General features: G+C 30.1%; 5 protein-coding genes across 21 annotated transcripts in view; 2 read left to right on the top strand and 3 right to left on the bottom strand.

Annotated features, from left to right (window-relative positions):
* The first annotated feature begins 4 nt into the window (after window positions 1–4).
* On the top strand, window positions 5–7,529 carry LOC117241797 (wee1-like protein kinase). 7 transcript variants are annotated; one of them, XM_033507925.1, is made up of 7 exons: window positions 5–141; window positions 779–822; window positions 974–1,128; window positions 1,204–1,466; window positions 3,655–3,973; window positions 4,060–4,942; window positions 5,023–5,340. In XM_033507925.1, the coding sequence occupies exons 4-7, from the start codon at window positions 1,271–1,273 to the stop codon at window positions 5,338–5,340; spliced, it is 1,716 nt and encodes a 571-aa protein (XP_033363816.1). In that variant the 5' UTR covers window positions 5–141; window positions 779–822; window positions 974–1,128; window positions 1,204–1,270. The 7 variants fall into 7 exon arrangements, with proteins under 7 accessions (XP_033363816.1, XP_033363820.1, XP_033363819.1 ...); XM_033507928.1 differs by having other exon boundaries at window positions 19–141; window positions 779–782; XM_033507929.1 differs by lacking the exon at window positions 779–822 and having other exon boundaries at window positions 12–141.
* Window positions 7,530–8,026: 497 nt separating this feature from the next.
* On the top strand, window positions 8,027–10,873 carry LOC117241799 (sodium/bile acid cotransporter 7-like). Of its 3 annotated transcripts, none has more exons than XM_033507939.1 (6): window positions 8,027–8,125; window positions 9,016–9,173; window positions 9,254–9,480; window positions 9,581–9,724; window positions 9,794–10,043; window positions 10,232–10,476. In XM_033507939.1, the coding sequence occupies exons 2-6, from the start codon at window positions 9,038–9,040 to the stop codon at window positions 10,474–10,476; spliced, it is 1,002 nt and encodes a 333-aa protein (XP_033363830.1). In that variant the 5' UTR covers window positions 8,027–8,125; window positions 9,016–9,037. The 3 variants fall into 3 exon arrangements, with proteins under 3 accessions (XP_033363830.1, XP_033363829.1, XP_033363828.1); XM_033507938.1 differs by having other exon boundaries at window positions 8,044–8,369; XM_033507937.1 differs by lacking the exon at window positions 8,027–8,125 and adding an exon at window positions 8,744–8,889 and having other exon boundaries at window positions 10,232–10,873.
* Window positions 10,874–11,616: 743 nt separating this feature from the next.
* Window positions 11,617–16,761, bottom strand: LOC117241796 (RNA-binding protein 26). Of its 2 annotated transcripts, none has more exons than XM_033507924.1 (10): window positions 16,535–16,761; window positions 15,401–15,519; window positions 15,046–15,343; window positions 14,800–14,958; window positions 14,369–14,727; window positions 14,046–14,294; window positions 13,458–13,973; window positions 12,574–13,358; window positions 12,229–12,483; window positions 11,617–12,055 (listed from the first exon to the last, which is right to left on the bottom strand). In XM_033507924.1, the coding sequence occupies exons 1-10, from the start codon at window positions 16,591–16,593 to the stop codon at window positions 11,975–11,977; spliced, it is 2,880 nt and encodes a 959-aa protein (XP_033363815.1). In that variant the 5' UTR covers window positions 16,594–16,761; the 3' UTR covers window positions 11,617–11,974. The 2 variants fall into 2 exon arrangements, with proteins under 2 accessions (XP_033363815.1, XP_033363814.1); XM_033507923.1 differs by having other exon boundaries at window positions 14,800–14,961; window positions 16,535–16,760.
* An 810-nt stretch (window positions 16,762–17,571) lies between these two features.
* LOC117241798 (excitatory amino acid transporter 3-like) lies at window positions 17,572–20,137 on the bottom strand. Of its 3 annotated transcripts, XM_033507934.1 has the most exons (10): window positions 19,828–19,935; window positions 19,716–19,750; window positions 19,457–19,634; window positions 19,342–19,384; window positions 19,180–19,210; window positions 18,920–19,103; window positions 18,607–18,840; window positions 18,332–18,523; window positions 17,855–17,989; window positions 17,648–17,781 (listed from the first exon to the last, which is right to left on the bottom strand). In XM_033507934.1, exons 3-10 carry the CDS (start codon window positions 19,618–19,620, stop codon window positions 17,655–17,657), a joined length of 1,110 nt encoding a protein of 369 aa, XP_033363825.1. In that variant the 5' UTR covers window positions 19,621–19,634; window positions 19,716–19,750; window positions 19,828–19,935; the 3' UTR covers window positions 17,648–17,654. The 3 variants fall into 3 exon arrangements, with proteins under 3 accessions (XP_033363824.1, XP_033363825.1, XP_033363826.1); XM_033507933.1 differs by having other exon boundaries at window positions 17,572–17,781; window positions 19,716–20,137; XM_033507935.1 differs by lacking the exon at window positions 17,648–17,781 and having other exon boundaries at window positions 17,947–18,190; window positions 19,716–20,137.
* Window positions 20,138–20,412: 275 nt separating this feature from the next.
* The window catches only part of LOC117241793 (ankyrin repeat domain-containing protein 50), a 216,515-nt gene continuing 213,807 nt past the window's right edge, over window positions 20,413–23,120 (bottom strand). For 4 of the 6 annotated variants that reach the window (XM_033507911.1, XM_033507914.1, XM_033507915.1 and 1 more), the window contains 3 exons: window positions 22,267–22,805; window positions 21,893–22,070; window positions 20,413–21,106 (listed from right to left, as the gene is read on the bottom strand). In XM_033507911.1, coding sequence (XP_033363802.1) covers window positions 21,899–22,070; window positions 22,267–22,805 — 711 coding nt within the window. In that variant the 3' untranslated portion in view covers window positions 20,413–21,106; window positions 21,893–21,898. The remainder of the gene's footprint in view (window positions 21,107–21,892; window positions 22,071–22,266; window positions 22,806–23,120) is intronic. The other 2 variants (XM_033507916.1, XM_033507917.1) reach the window with 1 other exon arrangement.

Raw genomic sequence — 23,120 nt, 5'->3', positions numbered from 1 at the left:
GCCAGCCGTCGCGCATACAAACGCTACAGGTTGCAGCTGCTCGATAAAAATTCTTTCATTGCCTCCGTGAAACTTCTTTCACGAAAAGAGCTCTTTGTCTGAGTAGAGGTAGAAGACGCGATACATTTTTCCCTTCCTTACGTGAGTTTTCAATGTTTTCATTTAACAAATGTAAAAGATATGTAACCATACATTCAGTGCATGTTTAGTTTTGATTGAATTTTTCTTTTAAACTTAACATTTCACTTTTACTTCTTTCTATTCTCGGAAATCGGATTATTCATCATTTCGTCTTGATTTCCTGATGCTTACGATTTAAAAATGTAATCAAAACAAAACTGTAAAGATGTAAAACATTTCTACAATTAATAAAACGACCATATTAAACTAATACTAATAGTAAATAACACCAAATTTTCTTACAATCAATTAAAGTTTGTACGATATTTTAGCCACACAACGGATGTTTATGCATTTCTAGGAAATTCAAAGCTATACAAATGTACGAAATATATATAATATAGAAAAATATGTATATAAAATATCTAACATAAAATTGTGGATGAAACAAATTACTATTTAGTATCCATTTCTTTATTTATATTCACAAGAAAGTATGAATTTGTATAAAAATTCGTAACGTATTCATAAATCCGAAATTCTTATTCAACTTAACTTTATTCAGTACATGTTTTCGAATTTCTAATTTATACGTCGTAATCGTATGTATACATAATTTAATTCATAAGATTGTGGCATGTGGTTTCATTTGTTACAGAAACGTAAGTTTTTTAGACGTCGAATGAGATCATCGGTGCAAAGGTAAAAGTTTGTTTTTGTTCTTTTATTCGACGAGTGATCATCGGCTATTTTAAGCATCGTTCGGTTTCGTCGAAAACTCGCGGAATAAAGTGTGACAAAAGTTTTTAGAATTTTCATCGAGAATGATTTCACCCTCTGAAACTATGTGCAGATGACGCTGCCATGTATTAGCATTGTGAGCAACGAGAACCAATAAGAGGACGCATTATATCGAATCCAGTACACCCGTTCTCAAGGAGGCTTTTGATTGGTCGGCTTTAATTTCCCAAGTAACATCGGGCCACCCGCCATAACGAACGTAGCGTGGTACGTACGACTGTTTGAATGAACATTTTTGGAAAGCGTAATTGATAAGGTTCACAAATTAGTACCTTATTTCAGTTTAATACTAATAGTGTATACGGAACTGGTTGTATACGAGGAAACTTATGGTGACAATTTGAAAGACATGGAAGTTGCACAAAAGTTGCATTTCGACGCATGCGACATTCAAAATGAGGAACTAAATATTAGCTGTCATACAAACAGCTCCGGCTGTGATGTCGATGATATATTGGACTCTTCCGCAGAGGATCTTGGATGTTCACCTCCGCTTCAACCGAAAAAATTGTTCAGAAATACGATGGGCTGTTGTGACAGTGAAAGTAAGTAATCAATCCGTTCTAATTGCCTTGCTTGATTGCCGAATCGGAGATGCTCAGTAAGGTTACCCAACAGACTCGTGTCTTAAATATGCTTGTATGGAAAGACTTTTAAGCAAGTACTTTTAAAAATTGTGTTTTCGGTGTGTATTCCTCTAGTGATGAATGTGAGAGGATTACAACATTACGTTATCTCTCTATTTCTATGCTGTTAGATATCGATTATTCTTTCATTAATTTTGAGAAATCAATAATAGAATTTTATGTAGAGAAAAGGAATTAATAATTTGAATCAAACATTTTTCAACAGTTTCGTATTAAATCTTATTTGTTTTAAGAAAGCGAATGACAAATTATTAAATCAAATTCATTTGGACTAAAATATGCCCTTTGAAAGTGATTCATCTACAACTCAGAGTTAATTAATTAGAAATGTTATTGAAATAAAAATTGGTGTGAATAATAATGAATAATAATAAATAAATACAGGAACAAAAGAAACATTGAAATAACGCAACGATACCCGTTTTGGAAAGACAATTCAAAACTTTAGTTAATATTCGCGAAAATCAATATGAAAATCTAGAAAGATAATAAAAAGATAACTTCAGACATAAATAACTAGAATGAAACTCTACATTCTACTTTCCATTAGCGATCTCTCATGCCAAGATAAGTCCCAGTACAGTGTCGAATAAAATGAATCTACTTGAAGGAAGTATAGATATTGTAATATTTATTTAAATAAAGTTAATACAACTGTTAAGAACGTGTAATAAGCTTACACTTTCGTCACAAGGCAACGGCGTCACTCAGCTTATTTTTGCACATGCGCATTACTGCGCTCGCCAGCGACGCGCTCGGCTATAACAAACAACTCTATCACGACGTTTTCTTTCGTTCTTCTTACTTGCCAAATTTATGTTATCTGAAAACACAATAATAATAAAAATATGAATAATAACGTGACAGGTTAGTGCAGTTTCCAATGTTTTCGTACTTTTACGAGATGTTTTTGTTTGGTATCCTGACTGCAACACATTTAAAGGTATTTCATTTATTGTTGTATATATTTCTATTGTAAACAATTTTAAAAGTCATAATTTTGTTTTTTAAAACATCCTATTGCCAAAACTCAAGTATCTTGTATCTTATGGTGTTGGTTTTTTTTTTTTTTCAAATTTTAATTGTGTACTCTAAGTAATTCTTTCTTTGGTTTTCTTGTTTTATTATTGTAATTTTTATGATTGTCTGCATCATTTAAAATATAGTTGAGGTGAAATTACATTTTTGTTTGTTTCATATGATATGTCAATAGTATATGTGTAATTATTAATATATTATGTAATGTACTTTAATTTTTAATTTTACATATATTAAGCATGTTTTTCTAGACCTTCCTTTCATTTTTAATTATTTATTTGTGAAAAAATTATGTATAACCTTTTAATGTTACTGCGATATTTTCATGCATGGTGTGAGAAAATTGATATTTTTGTTGGGCAATTGTTTTACATCATGCTAAGTTGTTTATAATCGAAAATATACAGAGGTCGAGAAGTAATCAATAGATACAATAGTATTGTGCACTGTTATTACCTCAAATCGTTTCATTATGCATGTACATATATACAAATATTTGTGATATATGTATCTGTATGTATAATTCTATGCATTTTCTTTTTAAATGGCGATTAATAAGTAATATTTATATGTGACTTTTTGCAAATTCTTTTTTATTGTTAATAAACATTAAAATATATATATTACATATATATAATAATAATATACATATTTCATTATAGGAAACAAGTAAAAAAAAATATATATATGTTTGTTTTATTTTCATGTAAAAACGTAATTGTAATTATACTGTAATTTATTGTCAACACATTCTATTGATTTTATATGAAGTCTTTGTTTGAAACACAAAGCTTATATTTGTCAAAAATTGGTATCAAAAAAGACAAATTATATAAAAAAAATATGATTAACATTAAAAAATTAAAAGAGAGAAAAATAAAAAGAAAATAAAAAAATATAAAAAAACAATAAGAAAACTATGAAAAAAATAACTACCAATAAAGCAGTAAATATAAGATTTGACAAAAGTTCTTGAGTTTAGTGTGCATATGTATAGAGAGAGTAGAAAAATTGGAAAATTGTATGTTTCAATAAATATAATTCACAGGTACATCAAGAATTAGGATTCCTCCTCGTGAAAATATATGTTCTCAAAAAATATCAATGGCATGTAGTCCACCTTACAAACGTGTTAGAGCATTACGACTTTTTGATTCTCCCGCTACTCCAAAAACGCTAATGGAAAAGAGTACGATGCATACTCCATTTCCGACTAAATGTACCAGACTGTTTTCATTAGATAAACCTAGACCATGTAATTACCAAAATAAATCTGACAAACCTGCTGCTAATGTGAATCCTTTTACACCAAATGGAATGCTGTTAACTGCAAGGAAACGCACTAGATCTAAGCGTAGTTTGATTGGGTAAGTATACATATAAAAATCAATATAAAAAATTCAATAATGCTGTAAATTTTAAAATAAAAATGGTTTTGTTTTTTTAACGTCAGTTCTCCAGATATTCAAATTCCAAAATTTGATCTCGGTGATTCCGAAGATTCCGATAACGAAATAGAACAAGCTACAAAACGTGTAGCATTGCAAGATTCTAATATTCCACGATATCATCAAGAGTTCCATGAGCTTGGCTTAATTGGGACAGGTGAATTTGGTTCCGTTTACAAATGCATTAACCGATTAGACGGATGCATTTATGCCATTAAGAAAAGTATTAAACCTGTGGCTGGAAGTATTAATGAAAAGAATGCCTTAAACGAAGTATATGCGCATGCTGTACTCGGTAAACATCAACACGTTGTAAGATATTATTCTGCATGGGCAGAAGATAATCACATGATAATTCAAAATGAATATTGTAATGGTGGTAGTCTAGCAGATGGGATTATCAACTTAGAAAAAGAAAAAAAGCATTTTACTGAAGCAGAAATGCGACAATTATTGTTACATGTTGCTGAGGGTTTAAGATACATTCATAGCATGCAATTAGTACATATGGATATTAAACCTGGAAATATCTTTATTTCCAAAGAGAAGAGGTTACTCGCAGTTAATTATGATTCAGCTGACGATGGTTTCGACGAAGAGGAAACTGTAGAAGAAGAAATTACTTACAAAATAGGAGATTTGGGTCACGTTACATCCGTTAATAATCCTCAAGTTGAAGAAGGGGATTGTAGATATCTTCCAACGGAGATTTTGCGGGAAGATTTCAGTCACTTACCAAAAGCCGATATTTTCGCTTTGGGATTAACTGTTTATGAAGCAGGGGGTGGAGGTCCATTACCTAAAAACGGACCAGAATGGCATGATATTAGAAATGGAAATTTAAAGGAATTACCACATTACAGTCGTGATCTTAACGAATTACTTAAAGTAATATCATTATCAAATTCTTTCTTTTTTTTAATTTGAATTAGAATATGAAACTCAATGAAATTTTTTTCTGTTTATAGTTGATGATTCATCCAAATCCTGAAATGAGACCATCAGCAATATGTCTTATACAACATAGAGTACTGTGTCCATTTGGAAATAAAACAAAAGCACAACTTCGGCGGGAATTGAATGCAGAAAAATTAAAAAATGAAATTCTATCAAAACAGCTGCAAGAAGCTGCTAAATGTCTAAAAACTATTGCCCCAAACGTAGCAGCAATTAATAATAATACAATGAATGCAGGAGGCTATGAATTAAGACCTACACCAACTAGAACTTCGTCTCGAATAGTGGGTAAAAAAGTCAACAGAAGCAATAGCACTACAAACTTTTAAATGTTCTGTGTTATGTTTGTGCCGGACTAAAGGAGAGGGGTATAGGTGCTTAAGGAAAAAAAAATAAATTTTCTAAGTGCCTTGACATTGTGATATGAATTAACTCTAGTTTATAAGAAAAACTATGATCAATATTTGATAGTAAGAGAATATGATAAGTATACAGAGTGAAATTGTACAATAGCCACGGGTATACTCTTGCAGCGATGAAGGCATTATACAGATAAGATAAAGTGTGAATTTTATGCATGATAATTATAAACAGGTAACTTCTTAATTATCGGTATTTTACATTTCATCATTAATTAAATTTTTAGATGGATAATACAGTAATCTAATATCGTTTACTCATGTATATTGTTTGGTTTTTTTTCTCTTATATAAGATAAAAATTAGATTCATAAGGTTTGAAAATTCCAATAATTATTGGTATTGTTTATCATTAGTCTATTTATCATAAAAATATAGGAAATGTAACAAAATCTATTTCTTTATAAAGAATGAAAATAATTTTATTAAATACTTCCTTGTATGCCTTTAATGTTTCTGTTAATAAGTTTTTAATTACCTACTTTGTACAATTACAATATACATATATTTTATAACATTACTGCTTTTTTACTCTATTCAAGCAGTATTATAAAAAAGAGTAGTATTGACGGAAATCGAATGAAAATATTTTTAACATCAGTTACTAATTAAGGTTTTGACATATCATTGTGTTATACTTCCATTTTTCCCGTTTTTGTTTGAGAATTAATGTAATAAATAACTGGAAGTACTAACAGTAGACTATGAGAAATTGTCCATTATAAATATATTTTTATATATAGATATTTACATATAATAATAGTTCGGCGTTGTGTATTGTTTAGTGTGTAATTATTAATTAATCTCTGTATTATCCATCGTTTATTATTATCAGATTCTTATAGGGGTGTTCAAATAATTACTTTTTTTTGTAATTTTCATACTCAGATGAAAGACTGTTACCTTAAATATATTGTATTGAATAATTTTTATATTTTTGCACGACATAGACTCAATATTTTTTAGGAGTATATATATACATGTTTTTTAAATTAATAATGAATAAATCGATATTATATATTGCTTGTATAGAAAACTAACCAAATAGAAACTAATGACTGACATAGTACTTCATCTAAGCATAATTCCTAGCCCTAATACTTACAATTTTACTCTGTGTATTCTTTATATAAGGGAATAAACTCTTAAAATTACAAACAATTAAAGAGTGAATCTTTGAACGTAAAAATGTTTTTAGTTTAAATTATTTTTATGATACCTTTTTATAGTCATATTATCTTTGGCATGCTCTGAAATTCGTATTATACAAATTTCCCTTGTGTTTTTAATATATATACATATATTGGATAAATATTGATGTAAAATAATTTGCATTTTTAGTGTAAGTGGTACTACCGATTAGATATTTCTTATTCTACTTGCTAATACAAAAATTCACAAAAAAATGTATTTGTTTCATTATCAAATGTGTATTCAATTTAAAAGTACTACAAATTTTTCTATGTTGGACAGACTGACCAATGCATTTTTTTACTTCACTTTTTGTTTTGTAATATACTGTGTTTCTTGATCAAGAATGACAAAAACTAATGGTTTATTACGGTATAGTGAATTCAAAGCCTTGTACCAGACAAATGCATTCAATGAATTATTTTGTTCCTCAAACTAGCATCGAATAGATGTCTTATGTACAATTATTTGGCTTCTAGCTAATAAACAAATCAAAGCTTTTGTACCTTGACTTAATATTCTCGTGTCACTGAGCATGCTAATATGTGATCTTTTTTATATCTGCATTACTGAAGCATTTCAATATTTATATGAAAAAAGAAAGAGGATATATATATATAGCATGTGTTGTAATGGTTTACATTACTGTTTAAAAAACAATCTAGATTGCAGTTTTTAATATCATGAGGTTCTTTTTTTTGTAGTTTGTGTTACAAACTACTTGTGTCTTTTATTCGCAGTATAAATTCGGTTCTTAAAAATAAGGTTTATTAAAAAGTTTTCTGTTATATTGTCAAAATGTTGAAAAGTAATGCAATCAAATATTAATTCCCATGAGTGTGTAACCTCGTTTACAAACCAATGTTATGAATGTAGTCATACACCGCGCTATGTATAAAAGTTATGAAGTTTTGTAAGAAAAAATGTGAATAATCGATAAAGGAGCTGTGTAAGCTTCAAACTGTGTGCTAAGAAGGGTGGACCCCAACTCATGGCAGCACGTTTATTGTGAACTGTTGTTTCATTAATCTTATTATTATTATTATTAATATTATTGTATTATTATTATTATTATAATAAATAATTAATGAATGAATAATTAATATCGTTTGTTTATTTATCGTTATATTCATTCCAAGTATAATAATTTTGTAAATGTAAATTACTAATTATTGCGTTTTTCTGCTTTTAATTTATTACAAAAAATAAAGACTTTCATACTAACATTTTGTATTATTGTAACAATTTGAATAACAACACATACTTTTTTATTATATTCGAATTATCCTTATAAACAAGCGTTTTGTTAATACAACTTTGTTAATATTGCAAGCAGCGTAAATTTTGATGATACTTTATGACATTTCTAATAAGAACTGAATTTTGATAAAGATGATAATAAAGTTGGAAATGTTTGTTTTCAATTACGCATGCGTAAGAAAACGAAAACAGGTTTTCTCGATACATTTTGATGCTATAGACATTGGTATTTTGATACGATGCAGTAAGAAGCATTGTATTACTTGTTACTGTTGTTACTTGAAGAATTGACCATTAGAGATAATAAATATTTTAATTAACTAAACGTTACATGAAACTGTCCGTTATTAATGTTTGAAGTATTTTAGAAAAATTTTAACGAGTTCTAATGAATCGAAACTTCGAATTTATTTGTTATGGTCATGTAATAATTTTTTGTTCTTTCATGTACAATTTTTGAGTTTAAACAACTATCAACACGATAACGTGTAAATACATAATTATATTTTGATACGAGTTTAATTAGCACAAAATATTATTATTTCGTGCAATATAAAAATCACAAAAAATGTTAAAAGATGAATGACAAGTTTTGTGCATAGTATAAAAGATTAATTATAAATTTACATATTGCTTCAATTTAGATGCATTTATACTTTAATTTATATTTGCCTAATTTTATACTGTAGTAATTAAAATACGTACTTTATAGAGATTTTTAGTGGTAAAATATACCACAGAATAATTTATAAGAAGTGAATGTATAAATACTATATCAAATAGATCTGATATAGTATTATAGCAAATAAGGCTTGCTTTATTTAATTATAATATTTCAAGCATGTTTAAATAGGACTATAGTACATATAGTATTTTGTACAAATATGCACGCACAAAATCTTTTAAGAGAGAAAGTGCATGAAATTTTCTCAAAGAAGATCCAGAAAAAATATGCTACACTGGCTGAACTTGCTCGTAGGCAGATGTACTCTAATTTTTACAAAAATGGTTTGAATCCCCTTTATTGTTATCGACACTTTTATTGTATAAATCACATTGCATTTTCTTCCATTATTACTATGGTAAACAAGCTTTTTGAAATAAATTCATATTAAACTATTTAAATTATTACAGGCACATATAAAATTAAGTGAAAATGCGAACAGATTATGTACAGGATGTTCAACCAAAGAAAAGGCAGAATGAACTTTTATATAGATATGGATATTTTCTATCAATGCTTTTATGTATGATGCTTGCCTCACTTAAGCCACATTTTGGTAAAACAAATGGTATTAATTCTCAAACAATTAAATTTGTAAATTATATATTTTATGTCTTACTATTCTTATGTTGTATGTTTGTAATTCAGGTGTTCTGAATGGAAATATTATTATTCGATATTTTGCTGTTCCTTTAACGTACTTAGAAGCAGGCCTATTATGTGATCCAAAAACACTTTATTTAACATTAAGCAATGGTTCTCTCTTAATATTTACAATGACTTTCATATATATTTTAATGCCCTTTCTGATGAGAGTTGGAGTATGTTTATTGACTTATGCCAATGTCAATGTGTGGTTATTGAAAGGAATGGAAGTAAATAAATGAAAATCAAAATATTTTCAATAATTGTATAAATACTCTAGTCTAATACAGATACTTTATAGTAATCTATTTTAATTTTTTTGGTTTTTAGGTACTTTACTGTATGCCACCTCCATTTAATACAAGTTTTGTTTTGTGTCAATTGGCACAAGCAGATTTGTCAACAAGCATTGTGATTACTTTAGTATCTCATTTTGGAGGATTATTTATATCTCCTATATTATTATACTTTGTGGTATTTATTCATTATTAAAACTTAAATTGGTATATGTTTTTCATTTTATAAGAATTTTAATACTTTTAGTTAGGGGCATCTACACCTCCCTTAGTTGGTGTGAATGTAAAGGAAACCATTTATAGTACAATTGTACCATTAATTATTGGTATTGCAATTCAAATTGTGATCTTAAAGTATGATGTTTGTTTCAAAATTAAGTCACCTTGGTTTTCTCAAGGACTATTATTAGCTACAGCATATCATTGGTTTTGTGATGCTGTGTTGGTAGACGCATCATCTTTGCAAGCTACTGATGTGTTATTATGCGTATTACTTGGTAAGTTTCTATTAAAATTTACATCTATGTAACCAGATGAACATTAACGGCAATAATTGTTGTAATAATGTTAGTGCATGTATGCACACCATCTTCATCAGTCAAAGTACTATTAATTTGACTTAAATACAAGATATTGTATGTTTTTTGTTACTTCATTGTGTTATTAGTATCCTTTTATGTTCAAGCTTGCGTGGGACAACTATTTGTTAGCTGCTTGTGTTGGATTTTGTGCTCTCGGTGGTTACCTCGGAATATCTTGCTAGCTGCACTTTTTACAAGTACTCACAAATCAGTTGGTCTTGGAAGCTGGGTTTTACGTGGTGCTTATCATGGTTCAGCCCATGGTCCTGCAGTAAATTTACCATTGTCTGTACTACCAGTTGCACAATTGCTGTTAGGTAGTTTATTAGCTAGTTGGTTGTCTCCATAATGTAAAATACGTTATGTGATTAATTTGAATAATTTTGTTTGTTACTTTGCATTCCATGTAAAATTGCATGTATATACTATTTGTTGTTTATGTAAATTTCCTTTGATTATATGTATTTTTTGTGTACTTCCTAGTATATAAGCTTTTTAATAAGAACATTCTTTCCTTTCTTCTCTTATGTTTGTTAATGTACTTACATAATAGCGAAACATTGAAAATATATACTATATTACTTTTTATAGTAGTAAAATATTGTAAGGTATTTCGGTACGTATTACTAGAATACTTAAAAATGTAATTAATCTGTTTATTTAATGATCACGTTCATTATAGAAAAGGATGCCTTAACAAGTAGTATTCAAACATGGAGTTAAGAAATAAAAAAGGCTTAAGTAGATTAAGATCTTAAATTTTAATATATAAAAATCGTATGAAAATTATTTACATAATGTAATTTGAAAGTGTTTAAAGAAAACGTTTAACAAAATATTGGGTAGGATTTTACTCAAAATTGTTTTCAAAATGTATCAAATAAGTTTATTTATATGTATAACGAAATGCCAAAGGCTTTGAAACATAGTCTGTGATTCTTTTTCTTTAAATTTCACGCAGGGTGTATATGAACTTTATTTATTGCGAAATTTAATACTTACCTTGGAAACTAATTTAAAAAATTTGTATATAACAATTATATATTATTTTTTCAGTATATATTGAAACAACTAGTGTAAAATTATGCATGAATAAGTTTTTTTTCAGTTCTAATCAACTTAGCTTCATTGACATTTGATAAAAGGAAATCATGACAATTATACATTACACTGTACATCATTACAGGAACAATTTTAAATAGTACATTAAGTGAAAGTAAAAAAGAAAAACCAATTACACTACTTAAAAGCGTTGTACGCTAAATCTTATGTAATAATTATATAATAAATTGTATTTGTATCTTACAAGTTATAAATATAGTTTCCTCACTTTCGATTGTAAAATTTCTGAAAATTATAAGTATCTACCTACATCTAAAAGTCTGGTTACTTGTTTATTATAGATTATCTCGAAAGAAATAACAAGAGACAAGTCACAATTCTACACACAAAGAAAAAGGACTTTGAATTCAGAATAAGATGTTTCCCATACAAAACATAGCGATTTTATTCTACAAATAATGGGATAAATTTGGTTAATTTTTTTGTTGTTGGAAACTTGTATATCTGTTTTCTATTTCACTATGCGCAATTTGACACGGCACATGTTTTTATAATACCGTTATAATGCGCATGTGTATATATTTAATAATATTAACAAATAGTGTAACACTCATAATAACGTGTATGAGCTCATAACCTGATTTTTTCATGTAAATCATGGCATTTGACGCATTAAACGATAGTGCAGCAATGGCGCAAGTGCTGAGCATATATTGATTCGCCCAGATCATCACACAGTCATTGTAGTTGGTACCAAGTTTTTGTCACGAATAACGCTGACGCTGCTATCGCCGCCAGCTTCGCGACTCACCATCTTCGTCTTCTTCTTCTTCGTTTTCTTCGAGAAGTAATGCCTCAGCGTTACCCTGTTACACAAATACAGGTTTGTACCATGAAAAAGATGAACAAAATATTTCGCAATTTTTATTATTTATTTGTATGTTAGAAAACAATTAGGAGATTTTAATAAAAATAAAATAAAATACAGGTAATTGCGTTTTTAGAAATTACATCGTAATCTGAAATTTTAATGACTCACTTCTAAGTCAATATCCTCATCGGTGGGTGGTGGTGCTTGCTCAGAACGTGAAGAAAGTTGTACAGATGCATTTGCATTTGTACCACCACCGCCACGATGTAGGTGATGTCCAGAGACCCAAGTTATAGACAATAATCTATCCTGAAATGTGCGTCCTTTTACTAAAGCTATCTCAGCTTCTTTTCTTGATTTGAAATTGATTACAATCGAAGGCGTTGCGTCATCTACTATTTGATTCACTATTTCTCCAAATTGCTGAAATACGAATAATACAGATTTTCATTTATATGATCAGACAAAAGTAGAAACATACGTATGTACGAAGAAATAGAAATGAAATCCTACTTGAAAATGTGCTAAAACTTCAGCCTTTTCTTCGGTTTCGTAACCAGAGACTAGAAGACTTGTAGGTCTATGATCTACTGAAACATGGGCAAAGCTTCCTCTGCCGCGTCCCCTATATGATAATGCATGACTACCTCGTATAACTCTACTAGATCTTGTACCTCGACCAGCAGTTGGCCCTGCATTTAAACCTAATGCAGCAGCTTGTGCTCGCAATTCATTTAATCTCTTTTGCAATTCTCCAGCATCTTGTCCTTCCTGTTGCGCGGTCATTAAATCTAATTCTGCGTCTAAGATCTCTTTTTGGGTTTGTTCTCTAGATTTGATTTGCGTTTTGTTACCACCAATTTGGCCGTTTGCAGCCAAATCTTTACGTAAATTATCAATAGATTGTTGCATCGTTTTGATTGTTGCCATAATTGCATCTTTTTGTTCTGGATTCTTTTCAGCTTTGTCAATCAAAGCTCGAATTTCTATTAAATGCTTATCTAATAATTCTTGTTTTCTTTTACGCAAATCAGCAGTTAATTTTAATGCCTCTTTACGTTTCTCTTCCTGTTTTTTCTTTAACGTTTCCTTAGCGGCTAATATTTCTTGTGTCTTTTTTATTGCAAGAACCTTGTCTTCTCGCGTAGGAACAGTGGTGGTTTTTGGCGAAGTTGGAACCAAAGTCTGTGAGACTTGTTCTTCGGTTGAACGACGAGTGGGAATATATTCATTTTCTTCAGTTTTTGCTGGCGCAGTTACAGCAGCACCTAATCGTTCTTTGACAGAGGGACGGCATCCTGAATGAAATGGAGCATTGTATTAAATATGGAATTTTTTTATAAAAAAATAATTGGTGAACAAGTCAATGTATGGGAAAAAATATGAATAGTACATACCTGGTGGTACGTTTTCAATAGCACCACCAGCTGCATTGTTGTTAACATTGTTATGCCAAAAAACTTTGATAAATCTATTATTCAACACAGCCTCCGTGCTTCTGTATGCAGCCTTTGCTTCAGCTGGTAGCTGGAAGGTAACCAGCGCTCCCTCAGGATCTCCCCCGAAATTAACTTGGATATTTACAATTTTACCAAATTTTGAAAAATGATTATTCAACTGGGTTATGTTGTTCAGGCTACGCGGAACTTTTTTTAATTCCAGAGAACAATTAGCAGGATTATGTACCACTCGTTGTTTTGGTCCAAGACGATTAAAATCGAATGCTTGTTTACGTTTTAACGGATTTGTTTGAGTATGTGATATATCAGACGAGTTTGTATGTGGAATTACTGGCACACTGATCAGTTCCCGTCGACCCCTCCCATAAATTCCAGGTCCAGGTTGAGGATGTCTACCCCATGGCATTCGCGGCTCCATACTTGGTGCATCTGGATTGTATTCCGCAAAAGCATCTATCAAGATTCACATTACACCGTTATTACTACTATGTATTAACATTTTATATATGAATAAAAAATACTTACCCATATCAGAATGATGTTGATTCCTTAAATGTGGAGGAGGTAAACTTGCGAGAGGGAGGTGTTGTGGTGGAGCATTTCCATTAGGTCCTGGGGGTGGTTCTGGTACTGCTGTTACAGGTACTGTTCCTGGTGCTTGAGCACTATGTGGGCCAAAGGTCAGAACGCGACTTAGAGCTACATCTTCTAATACAACAGGATCTGTACCATGATCATAGGGACAAAGATCACCTCTCATACAGTAACCTTTTTCTGTGAATATTAATTATTTATTACACAAAATTCCCTACATTCTTCTTTGAAATCTCTTGATGATAAATACAAACCATCAAAATCCCTGCACCTCCTCTTGGCTTGAAAACCTGGTTGGTTATTTGGAACACTAGAAGCGACGGCAACAACGCTTTGAATTGATTGACTAGTAGTCGACAACCTCATGTCTACATCACCATGATTGCTATCCTGTGTTGGAGTACCTCCACCAGGACTTCCGTCAATTCTTTCTGTTCTATCCACTTCCATTCTTTCGGTGCGATCTATCTTTTTACGATCTAATGATCTTGATCGGGATCTAGATCGAAGTGGTGTCGGAGATCTATTTCTAAATCGCGCTCTATGATCACGATTATCAGGACCATCTCGTATTCTTGGTCGTATTGGTGATGTGCTACGACTTCTGCTCCGTCTATAAAATAAATTAAATATTGTAAAAAAAGAATTCAAATATCTTATTAGTTGAAATAAATTTTGTATAGACCTTCTGTCATGTCGTCGTGTATTTGGTGGCGATTCGTTTCTCCATGGCCGACTCCTGTCGCGTTCTCGATCACGACGAATATGTTCCCTGCTTCTTGATCTACGTCTATCTCTCTCCCATGAGCGCGAACGTGACCTTGTTCGGGACCTCATCCGACCACTTCTGAAATATGTATAGATCATACTCCAAAAAATTGTATTACACACAACTTGTAAGATTTTTTAACAATTTGAAAAAAAAACTCACCGACTCCTAGAACGTTTTTCCTTCTCTTTGTCAACTTTATCAGAGTCTGATTTTCTAGTTTCACGTTTACCTATTGCCATAGGTGCAGATCCATTCATTTGAAGTGGAGCAGGGGGATTTGTATTCATAGAAGTAATTGCAATTGTACTTTCAGTTACTTTATCTGTAGTTAATGCTGGTGGTGGTGGATTTACACCTGGTGGTGTCCCACCACCATCTGGATCACTTTTTGGAGGCGGAAGTACATATTCTTGAGTCTCTAATGTTTTAAATAACAATTCCACAAAATTTTTTGTTTCTGTAAAGAAAAGATATCATAATACAAAATAAATTTTCCAACACTGTTTGAATATACCTTGCTGCAAAAATACATCGAGCTGTTCAACCATTCCACCTCGCAACTCTTCCAGTGTTTTGTCCTTCTTAACGAGAGCATATACATATTTTGCTAATGCAGCAGGATCTGCATCACAGCTGTAAGATTGTATTAATATTAATGTTTTGGAATAAATAATTGTAAAATAATTATGTCTATTATATGATAGATACATAAAAAATTATAAATTAATATATATTAAATTATACAAAAATTATGTAACAACTAAGTTTATATTTAAAATCTTATATCGCATATATAGTAAATAATTATGGAACATAATAATGTAATAAGCCATGCAGTAAAATTTTATTTTGTTAGTTATGATATGTTGCAATAGAAACCTGTTTACAGGTTATAAAATGCAAAACAAAAGGTTAAACTTTATTAAATCAATAAATTACAAATGAATAAATGAAGTTAGTTACGTGTTTGCAATTAATTAATTATATATTAATGAAAGAATTATTTTAAGTAATATTAAAGATCTAATTCAATATGTATGTATGATTTAAATTTTAACATATTTAGAAATATGTCTTTAACTAAAGTATCTTCTATTTTAGATGTAATAATATATAATTACTAGGATGTTTATAATAAGAATCATATATAAAATAAAAAGGTATTTCGAATATTGATCCCTGTCCATAGGGTAAACGATGTTTTAAATAAGCATTACTGTCAACAAATTGTTATGGAATAAGTAATTGCTTAAGTTGTTTATGTGGGAAGATTAGCAAATAAAAAGTGTGTTCTTATTAGTATATTTGAATAAAACACATATAAAATATGTGTTGCGGGTTAAAATGCAACATAATTGAACAAACTACGTTCAATTATTCGAAATGCGTTCGCTGCAAAATAGATACGATATAGTCGTGAGAATGGGGCATATCATTACTTGATTGATTATTATTAAGAACACGATAAATTTGACGGAGGATCGCTAGTCGAAATGATTTATCAACAATCAGTCAGAAGCAGGCAACAATAATACATGTAAATATAATTCTGCATAGGGTGTAAAGCATAGCACATGTACGGCCATTTACTACATCAAATGCGTACACATACACCTAAGACTGTACTCGGACAAGCTGGCCTACTTACAGTGGTTCCAAGACGGCAGTGAGCCACGCCTTGAATTGATCCGGGTTCTCTATTATCATTTTCAGTAAATACGCAACGAAAATCACATGGAACTTTCCAAAGACACACGTTAATTATACAATTTCTGGGCGGGAATAAGTACTCTCCTAAGTAAAGACAGTCGCCATTCTGAAATCTCTCTCCCTATACATGCAATGTTCACATAGATAGACTTTTCACTTCTAGAAAATGTCACGGGAATCGCTGCAGCAGTATGTTAAGTAGGTTAGGTTCGCTCGCTAGTTTATTAGCATAGAGTATATTGTACATAGTTGTGTTTGCATTGTTCCAAAAAGTCTTCGTTTTAGTGGATTTTTGATACATTTAAGAATGCCTATACCTTGTTCAATCAGTCGAATTTGGAAAAGTATAACTGATTTTAGTTAATAGTTGATTACTATTGAATTATAATTTTCAGATGATAGCTTTATATTATTGTAGAAAATGTTTAAATTGAGCTATTAATCCTGATAAATAATTCTTTAAATAACAGTACACATATTTATTTAACTGTTTGAGGTTAATGAGGTTAATATTCGAAAAAGTAATTGTCTATTTGATAGTAGATTTCATCTTGTTTCCTCTAGATTTTGATCACTCGTTAGCAAGAGCACATTTAAATTCAATATACTTCACGTTGATAAAATGTAATTTTTAGAGCTAGTAATTCTTATCGTATATTAAAAAATTGAAAAAGACATAGTTGTAAAATATTCTTAATTGAAACCACGAAGATCATTGCAAATAACTATCCAACATTGTCAACACAAATTACTAACAGATTACTAGACTAGTGAAATTCTGAAAATCCTTAAATTCGTAAAATTTAAATTTCTTTCGATGAATACTTTATCACTTATATATGTAATGCAAATTTAAAAAATTGATTTAAATCATGGGAAAACATATCGAATATCTTTATAAAACTTGAAGAAAAATATAAGAGGACCTTTTAAGTTTACATTTACAGTATACAAACATTATTTTGTTTACAAATGAGTATATTTTTAATAACGTTTAATATTATTTTTTACATTCCAAATATTTCAATAATTTTTGATTTACTTAAAATTTCAACTTATTACGCGGAAGTATATAATCCTATTTCCTCTGGTATAGAATTTTGTTTACTTTTTTTATAATGATGACTTATTATGCCAGCCCCTAATGCATCTGCTATGATGTTTAAAGTGGTTCTAAAACGGTCTCTAAACACAAATTGTGATTATTAATATTTTAATGAATATTTAAAATCGCATAAATACATCGTTGGATGCTTACACGAACCAATCAATGGCGATAATTAATGAAACATCTTCTACTGGAACTCCCACGGAATTTAATACCATTATTAACATTACATAACCACCACTAGGTAAGCCGGCAGCACCAATACACGACAAAGTACATGTTATACTGTAAATTTTCCAATATTATTGTATTATTATTAGACTACGGATTTTTATGCAAATTTATATTTTTATAATTGCAGTTAAAAGAATTACACCTATGTAGAGAATTCATTTACTTCCTAAATATTATAATAAGCACCTTCAAATATTTCACATATTTTTACATATTATATCCATTCTCTACATGTTTGCACCTTTAGATTTTCTATAAATGTAATTCACAATTTTATAAACACAATTCAACAAATAAAAATTCATAGTCTATTTATTATTTTTCATTGTGTTTCTGAAAGTTGTTTATCAATTCATAAATTTATATAGGAAGGTTGTTTATCTTCATACAAACCAGATTATTATGATCTTGAACAATGAAAATTGTAATCCATGCAATTGAATTATAAAAATTGCACCAATGCTTTCATATAATGCTATACCATCCATATTTATGGTGGCTCCAATTGGTACAATAAAATTAGATATTTTAGAAGGTATTCCAATGCGTTCCAAGCATGATATTGTTACTGGAACTGTAGCTGTGCTGAAATATAAATATAAAGTATATAATATAATAATTTTATTAACACGCAATAAATTAACAACATATTGTCTTAGTTTAAATACCTTGATGATGTACCAAATGCTGTAGCAAAAGCTGGTCCAAGTTTAACTATGATGTTGTATGGAGATTGACGGGTACACATAAAATACACTAGAGGAAGTAATATTAAACCTTGTATAAGCAAACCACTAAAGACAGTTAAAATATAAATTCCAAGCCTTTTTATTAAACTGTTAAAGTCTTCTACTTCAAGAATTTTTGCAGAAATAAGAAATAGTGCACTTATTGGTACTAGCCTGTATAAAATGGATATGTCTGCATGTAATAAAAGTTAATAATTTCTTTTTTATTGTATTTAGCATTTAATAATTTTACATTATTGCCCAACTCATGATCTTCATCATTGCATCTGATAAAGACAGAAAAAAGTTTATTAAAGGTTCTCCTTTTGCACCTATATCTCCAATTGCTAATCCCAAGACTAAACTAAAAACTACTAATCCTAATACATCTGTTCCTGGTACATTCATATGATCTATTTTCCATTCATCAATTGGTACTAAAAGATAGAAATCAAATTTTAATTTAACTTTTATAAGCTCAATTTACTCCTTTCTTATGTTGCTATAACATACCTGATTCATTCTTTTGTAATACAGTTTGATACTGAAATAGTGTTTTATTTATTTTTGTTGTTGTTCAAATTAAGTTGTTGTACTAAGTTGTAATTTGTTTTAATTAAATTGATCATAATAATGGCTGCAGATGAAAGATAGAAACTTATAAAATTTTATTACCTGGAATAAGGTTGCACTCACTATGTTTTCTGGGATAAAATTTCTGTAATATAAATAAAGAAAATAGATTGAATAAATAAAAACAAGAAACAAATTAATATTATACATGAACTACCGAAATAGATCTAAAATTGTGTCCACTGTTATTGAATATCTGGTTGCATTTTGTGTTATGATGTTTTTATCTTTAAGTAAATCACCAGGTCTTATTGTTTGAACTAGTATAACACTTAATATTATTCCAAGTGATGTTGTCGTTGTATAGTAATATAATGCCATTGTTCCAATGCGACCTATGCATTTTAGAATTTTAAGATTTGTAATAAGAAATTCTTGTTTAACAGTGATGACAATGTAAGTTGCTTTATACTTACCTGATTTTTTCAAGTTGCAAGTAGCACTCACTATACTGGATGTTATAAGAGGCAATATTAAACAATTTACAATTCTCATGAATAGTTCTCCAGGAAACTTTAGATACATTACATTTCGTTTGGTCCATGGTTGAAGAGTAAAAGTTTTAAGAATGAGTCCTAATGAAATTCCAGCACATACACCAATAACTGTCCATAATATTATCTTCTGTCTCAGTACTTCTTTTAATATATTCATTATGTATCAATTTACCAATATTTGTCACTAAATTATCGTGATTTAGTATAGAGGAACTTGTATTTTGTATTAAAAACTATTAAATTATTTTTTTACATAAATATTAATAACGCAAAATCAGAGAGAATTTTGTATGTATAAGAGATAAGGATTCTTATCTAATGTAATGATACAAGAAAATTTTTTCTTTGTTATAGAATTTTCAGAAAAAATAACTTTTTATGAAACTTACTGTTTTATCTAAAGTGTTGAGGATATGGATGAAGCACTACTTAAAAATAGGGAACATTACCTTGAGAAAGATATCTTATGACAGAGATATATTTATGACCCTTTTACAATCATAATACAATATAAGAGATAGTTGTACTTTTATCTTACAACTATACTCTAAATGATTCTGTTTCAAATTAGTTTGTTGAAAAAATAGCCTTATCATATAAATAAATAAGTGACTAATATTGATATTTTATTTTTTATTTATTTTGCATCTATTACAATATAATAAATATGATCGTGCACAGTACATGAAGAATGTGTATTTACACACGTTTTTATTAATTTTCAGGCCATAATTTTACGTATTTGTAACTGAGTTCGTATTATAATGATATATTTTTTCTTAAATCGCTCAATATAATTTATACATATCTTTACAATTCTGCATAATCCACATCACATTATGCATTTCATTTGCACCCAGTCTTCTGAAGAAAAAAAATCTCATATTATATCGTCCTCTCCCATCAAAGTCATGACTATTAATCCTTAAAGATTTCAATAATTAATTCATTTTTTATTTCTTTCGTTTATATGAAGTATTAGTGAGATCAGTAAAGAATTTTATTAACGTTACATTTATACAAAGTCATGTTTCGTAAAGTTTACATATCTAGATCTACATATTTCTCTATACTGTTTAATATTTGGTTTTTTTTTGTATTACGCAATTTTCATCTTCTTTCTTTTTTATTCAACAGCAATTCTTATAAATCATATTCTTTTTCGTTTACTTTTTCATACGAGGTAATTTGATTTTGCTCAAATAAAAAGAGAAGAATTTGTTTATTGACTTCCGCTTTTTGGTGATTACGATTCGCCAGCCGCAATAACGGATTCCGGCGTCCTGCTGAGGTGTTTCTGACAACACAACCTACATCACAAAAAATTAAGGTTTTGATTAGTCCTTTGTCTTTGTTTTTTTGCTTTATTGTTAATTATTACATAAATAATAAACTCGACACGACACACTTAAACGTAGATTAGTGAGATGGTTATTCTGAAAAGATTAAAACATTAAAACTCTTTAAATTTCATGTTTTGCTAAATTTCTAATCTTATTGTAAAATCTAATGTTATATATGTATAGTTATTTCTGATCATGCAAAATATTTATAAGTTACGATTTAGTAGAAAAGGAATACAAAAATCTACTGATACCACTTCCAAAACTGAACACTGTAATTACAGTGCATAAGGATCAGCTACTTCTATTTTCTTATAAATTGAATATATATATATATATATATATATGTATGTATGTATGTCATTCAAGTACTGTAATATTAAACAAAAAAAAGAGAAAAAAGAAAAAAAAGAGAAGAAGGAAACTTAAAAATTTATCATTCAATAATTTTCAAATTAAAACTGAATTAAACGAAAACTTCAAGGGATGAAAATATTTAAATTCTAATACTAAAGTGTACGATTGAATGGCAATTGTAAGTATGTATATTTGTAAAGCATAATGGAATTATGCAGTGCATTGTAAAGAAAAATACAATTAAATACAATGCTGTAAACATTTGTACAATTTCATACGAATCAAACGTTTCTTTAAGTGTTTGGTGATTTATTGTCTTTTACAATCATTCAAAATACGTTGTATTTGTATCATAGACATTTTTTATGACCCTCAAAAGTGAAACTGTGTCAATACCTGTCCCTACAAAGGTGTTTCCTTTCGTGCCTCGGCCTTCCACTGAAATCCATTAACTCGTGTTGTGATAGGCTTATTTCTATTAGTTGCATTTTCAATTCCATTTCTAACACCTGCTACTAATCTCATGGCTGGGTTGGAAACCAAGCCATTGCGCTTTGGTTTTGCATTGCTTGCACTGTAATAAAAAAATCAATTCTTTCAAAAAGTGTCTTTTATGCTTAATCTCTAATATAGTCTATTAGAAAAGTCGCTCCAATATGTTTTAGAAACAATTCACAACCAATTAACCATTATTAGTGGTTTATATTTAGGACGCAATGTGGAGGGAGTTTCTTTAACATTTTTATTATATTATTGAAACGCAATCTTACCTGGCAGGTGTATGGTCAGAGGTATGTTTCACGCTTCTGCCAACACCAGCGCCACTGTTTCCCAATATTATCCTCATATGAGTGTCCCTAGTGAAATGAGTATCGGCCGAGTTTCTTTTCTCGTCAAGACCATTTTTCTTGTCCTTCGTCACGCTTAAACCTAACATTTCGTTTGTTAATTCAAACGGTTTGCTAATGTCGTTTTTATCGATGATCTCTGTTTTTATGTTGATCGGTTCGTAAATGGCTGACGTGTGATTGTATCCTCCGATCTGCGCTTTGTACGGTATATTCTGGTTTCCAGTCAACAACGATACTCCGAGCTGACTCTGTATCACGTTTGCAGCGGTCTGGGCACTAGGTGGACTCGTATTCGTCGGCGAGTAGGGTATCAGGCTGTCGCTTAACGGCGAATGAGGCGGCGACGCGTAGATAGGACTCTGCGGTTCGCTTTTCAGAGGTGACAAAAGTTTGCTGAGCGGACGACTCTTCGCTCCCCTCGAGCATTGTTGCAGTTGTTGCGTGAAAGATAATGGTGTCTAAAATTATAGCAGTCAGATAACGCGTGGTTCCCCATAGGAATCAAATTCGTAGCGTGTATAGATCGAGTTGGCCTCTAACGTTTGCATAAAAATCAATCGAATGTACGTTTTAAATGTGCATCAGGTTGTTCGAGAGAGTTAGTAGATTGCATTTAAACAAAATCTTCGTACGAAGAGTGGCATTGTATAAATAACGATCTGTACACGGGTGCATGAAAACAGAATAAACAAAACATGCAGCCAGAAAGAGATGATGGAACGTGACGGATGAGAGCCGATTGGAAGTGGTATCGGAGAGCTCGAACTGGCTCC

The sequence above is a fragment of the Bombus vosnesenskii genome, unplaced genomic scaffold (assembly GCF_011952255.1).
Source record: "Bombus vosnesenskii isolate JDL3184/JDL3185 unplaced genomic scaffold, Bvos_JDL3184-5_v1.1 scf7180000016261, whole genome shotgun sequence".
Classification (NCBI taxonomy): domain Eukaryota; kingdom Metazoa; phylum Arthropoda; class Insecta; order Hymenoptera; family Apidae; genus Bombus; species Bombus vosnesenskii.
Note: the sequence above shows the minus strand (reverse complement) of the source record. Positions and strands in the feature narration are given on the sequence as shown.

Bases quoted from the DNA above. Each gene is read 5' to 3' on its own strand.
- LOC117241797 (XM_033507930.1), top strand. From the start codon at position 1,271: ATGGAAGTTGCACAAAAGTTGCATTTCGACGCATGCGACATTCAAAAT. The intron at 1,467-3,654 runs GTAAGTAATCAA...TATAATTCACAG, and splicing joins GGGCTGTTGTGACAGTGAAA to GTACATCAAGAATTAGGATT. The intron at 4,943-5,022 runs GTAATATCATTA...TTCTGTTTATAG, and splicing joins ATCTTAACGAATTACTTAAA to TTGATGATTCATCCAAATCC.
- LOC117241799 (XM_033507937.1), top strand. From the start codon at position 9,038: ATGCGAACAGATTATGTACAGGATGTTCAACCAAAGAAAAGGCAGAAT. The intron at 9,174-9,253 runs GTATTAATTCTC...TTTGTAATTCAG, and splicing joins ACATTTTGGTAAAACAAATG to GTGTTCTGAATGGAAATATT. The intron at 9,725-9,793 runs GTATTTATTCAT...TAATACTTTTAG, and splicing joins CTATATTATTATACTTTGTG to TTAGGGGCATCTACACCTCC.
- LOC117241796 (XM_033507923.1), bottom strand. From the start codon at position 16,593: ATGATAATAGAGAACCCGGATCAATTCAAGGCGTGGCTCACTGCCGTC. The intron at 15,520-16,534 runs GTAAGTAGGCCA...ACAATCTTACAG, and splicing joins ACTGCCGTCTTGGAACCACT to CTGTGATGCAGATCCTGCTG. The intron at 15,344-15,400 runs GTATATTCAAAC...TTTTCTTTACAG, and splicing joins CGATGTATTTTTGCAGCAAG to AAACAAAAAATTTTGTGGAA.
- LOC117241798 (XM_033507933.1), bottom strand. From the start codon at position 19,953: ATGAATATATTAAAAGAAGTACTGAGACAGAAGATAATATTATGGACA. The intron at 18,841-18,919 runs GTAAAATTATTA...CATTTTATACAG, and splicing joins ATCATGAGTTGGGCAATAAT to GCTAGTACCAATAAGTGCAC. The intron at 17,782-17,854 runs GTAAGCATCCAA...ATTTGTGTTTAG, and splicing joins ATCGCCATTGATTGGTTCGT to AGACCGTTTTAGAACCACTT.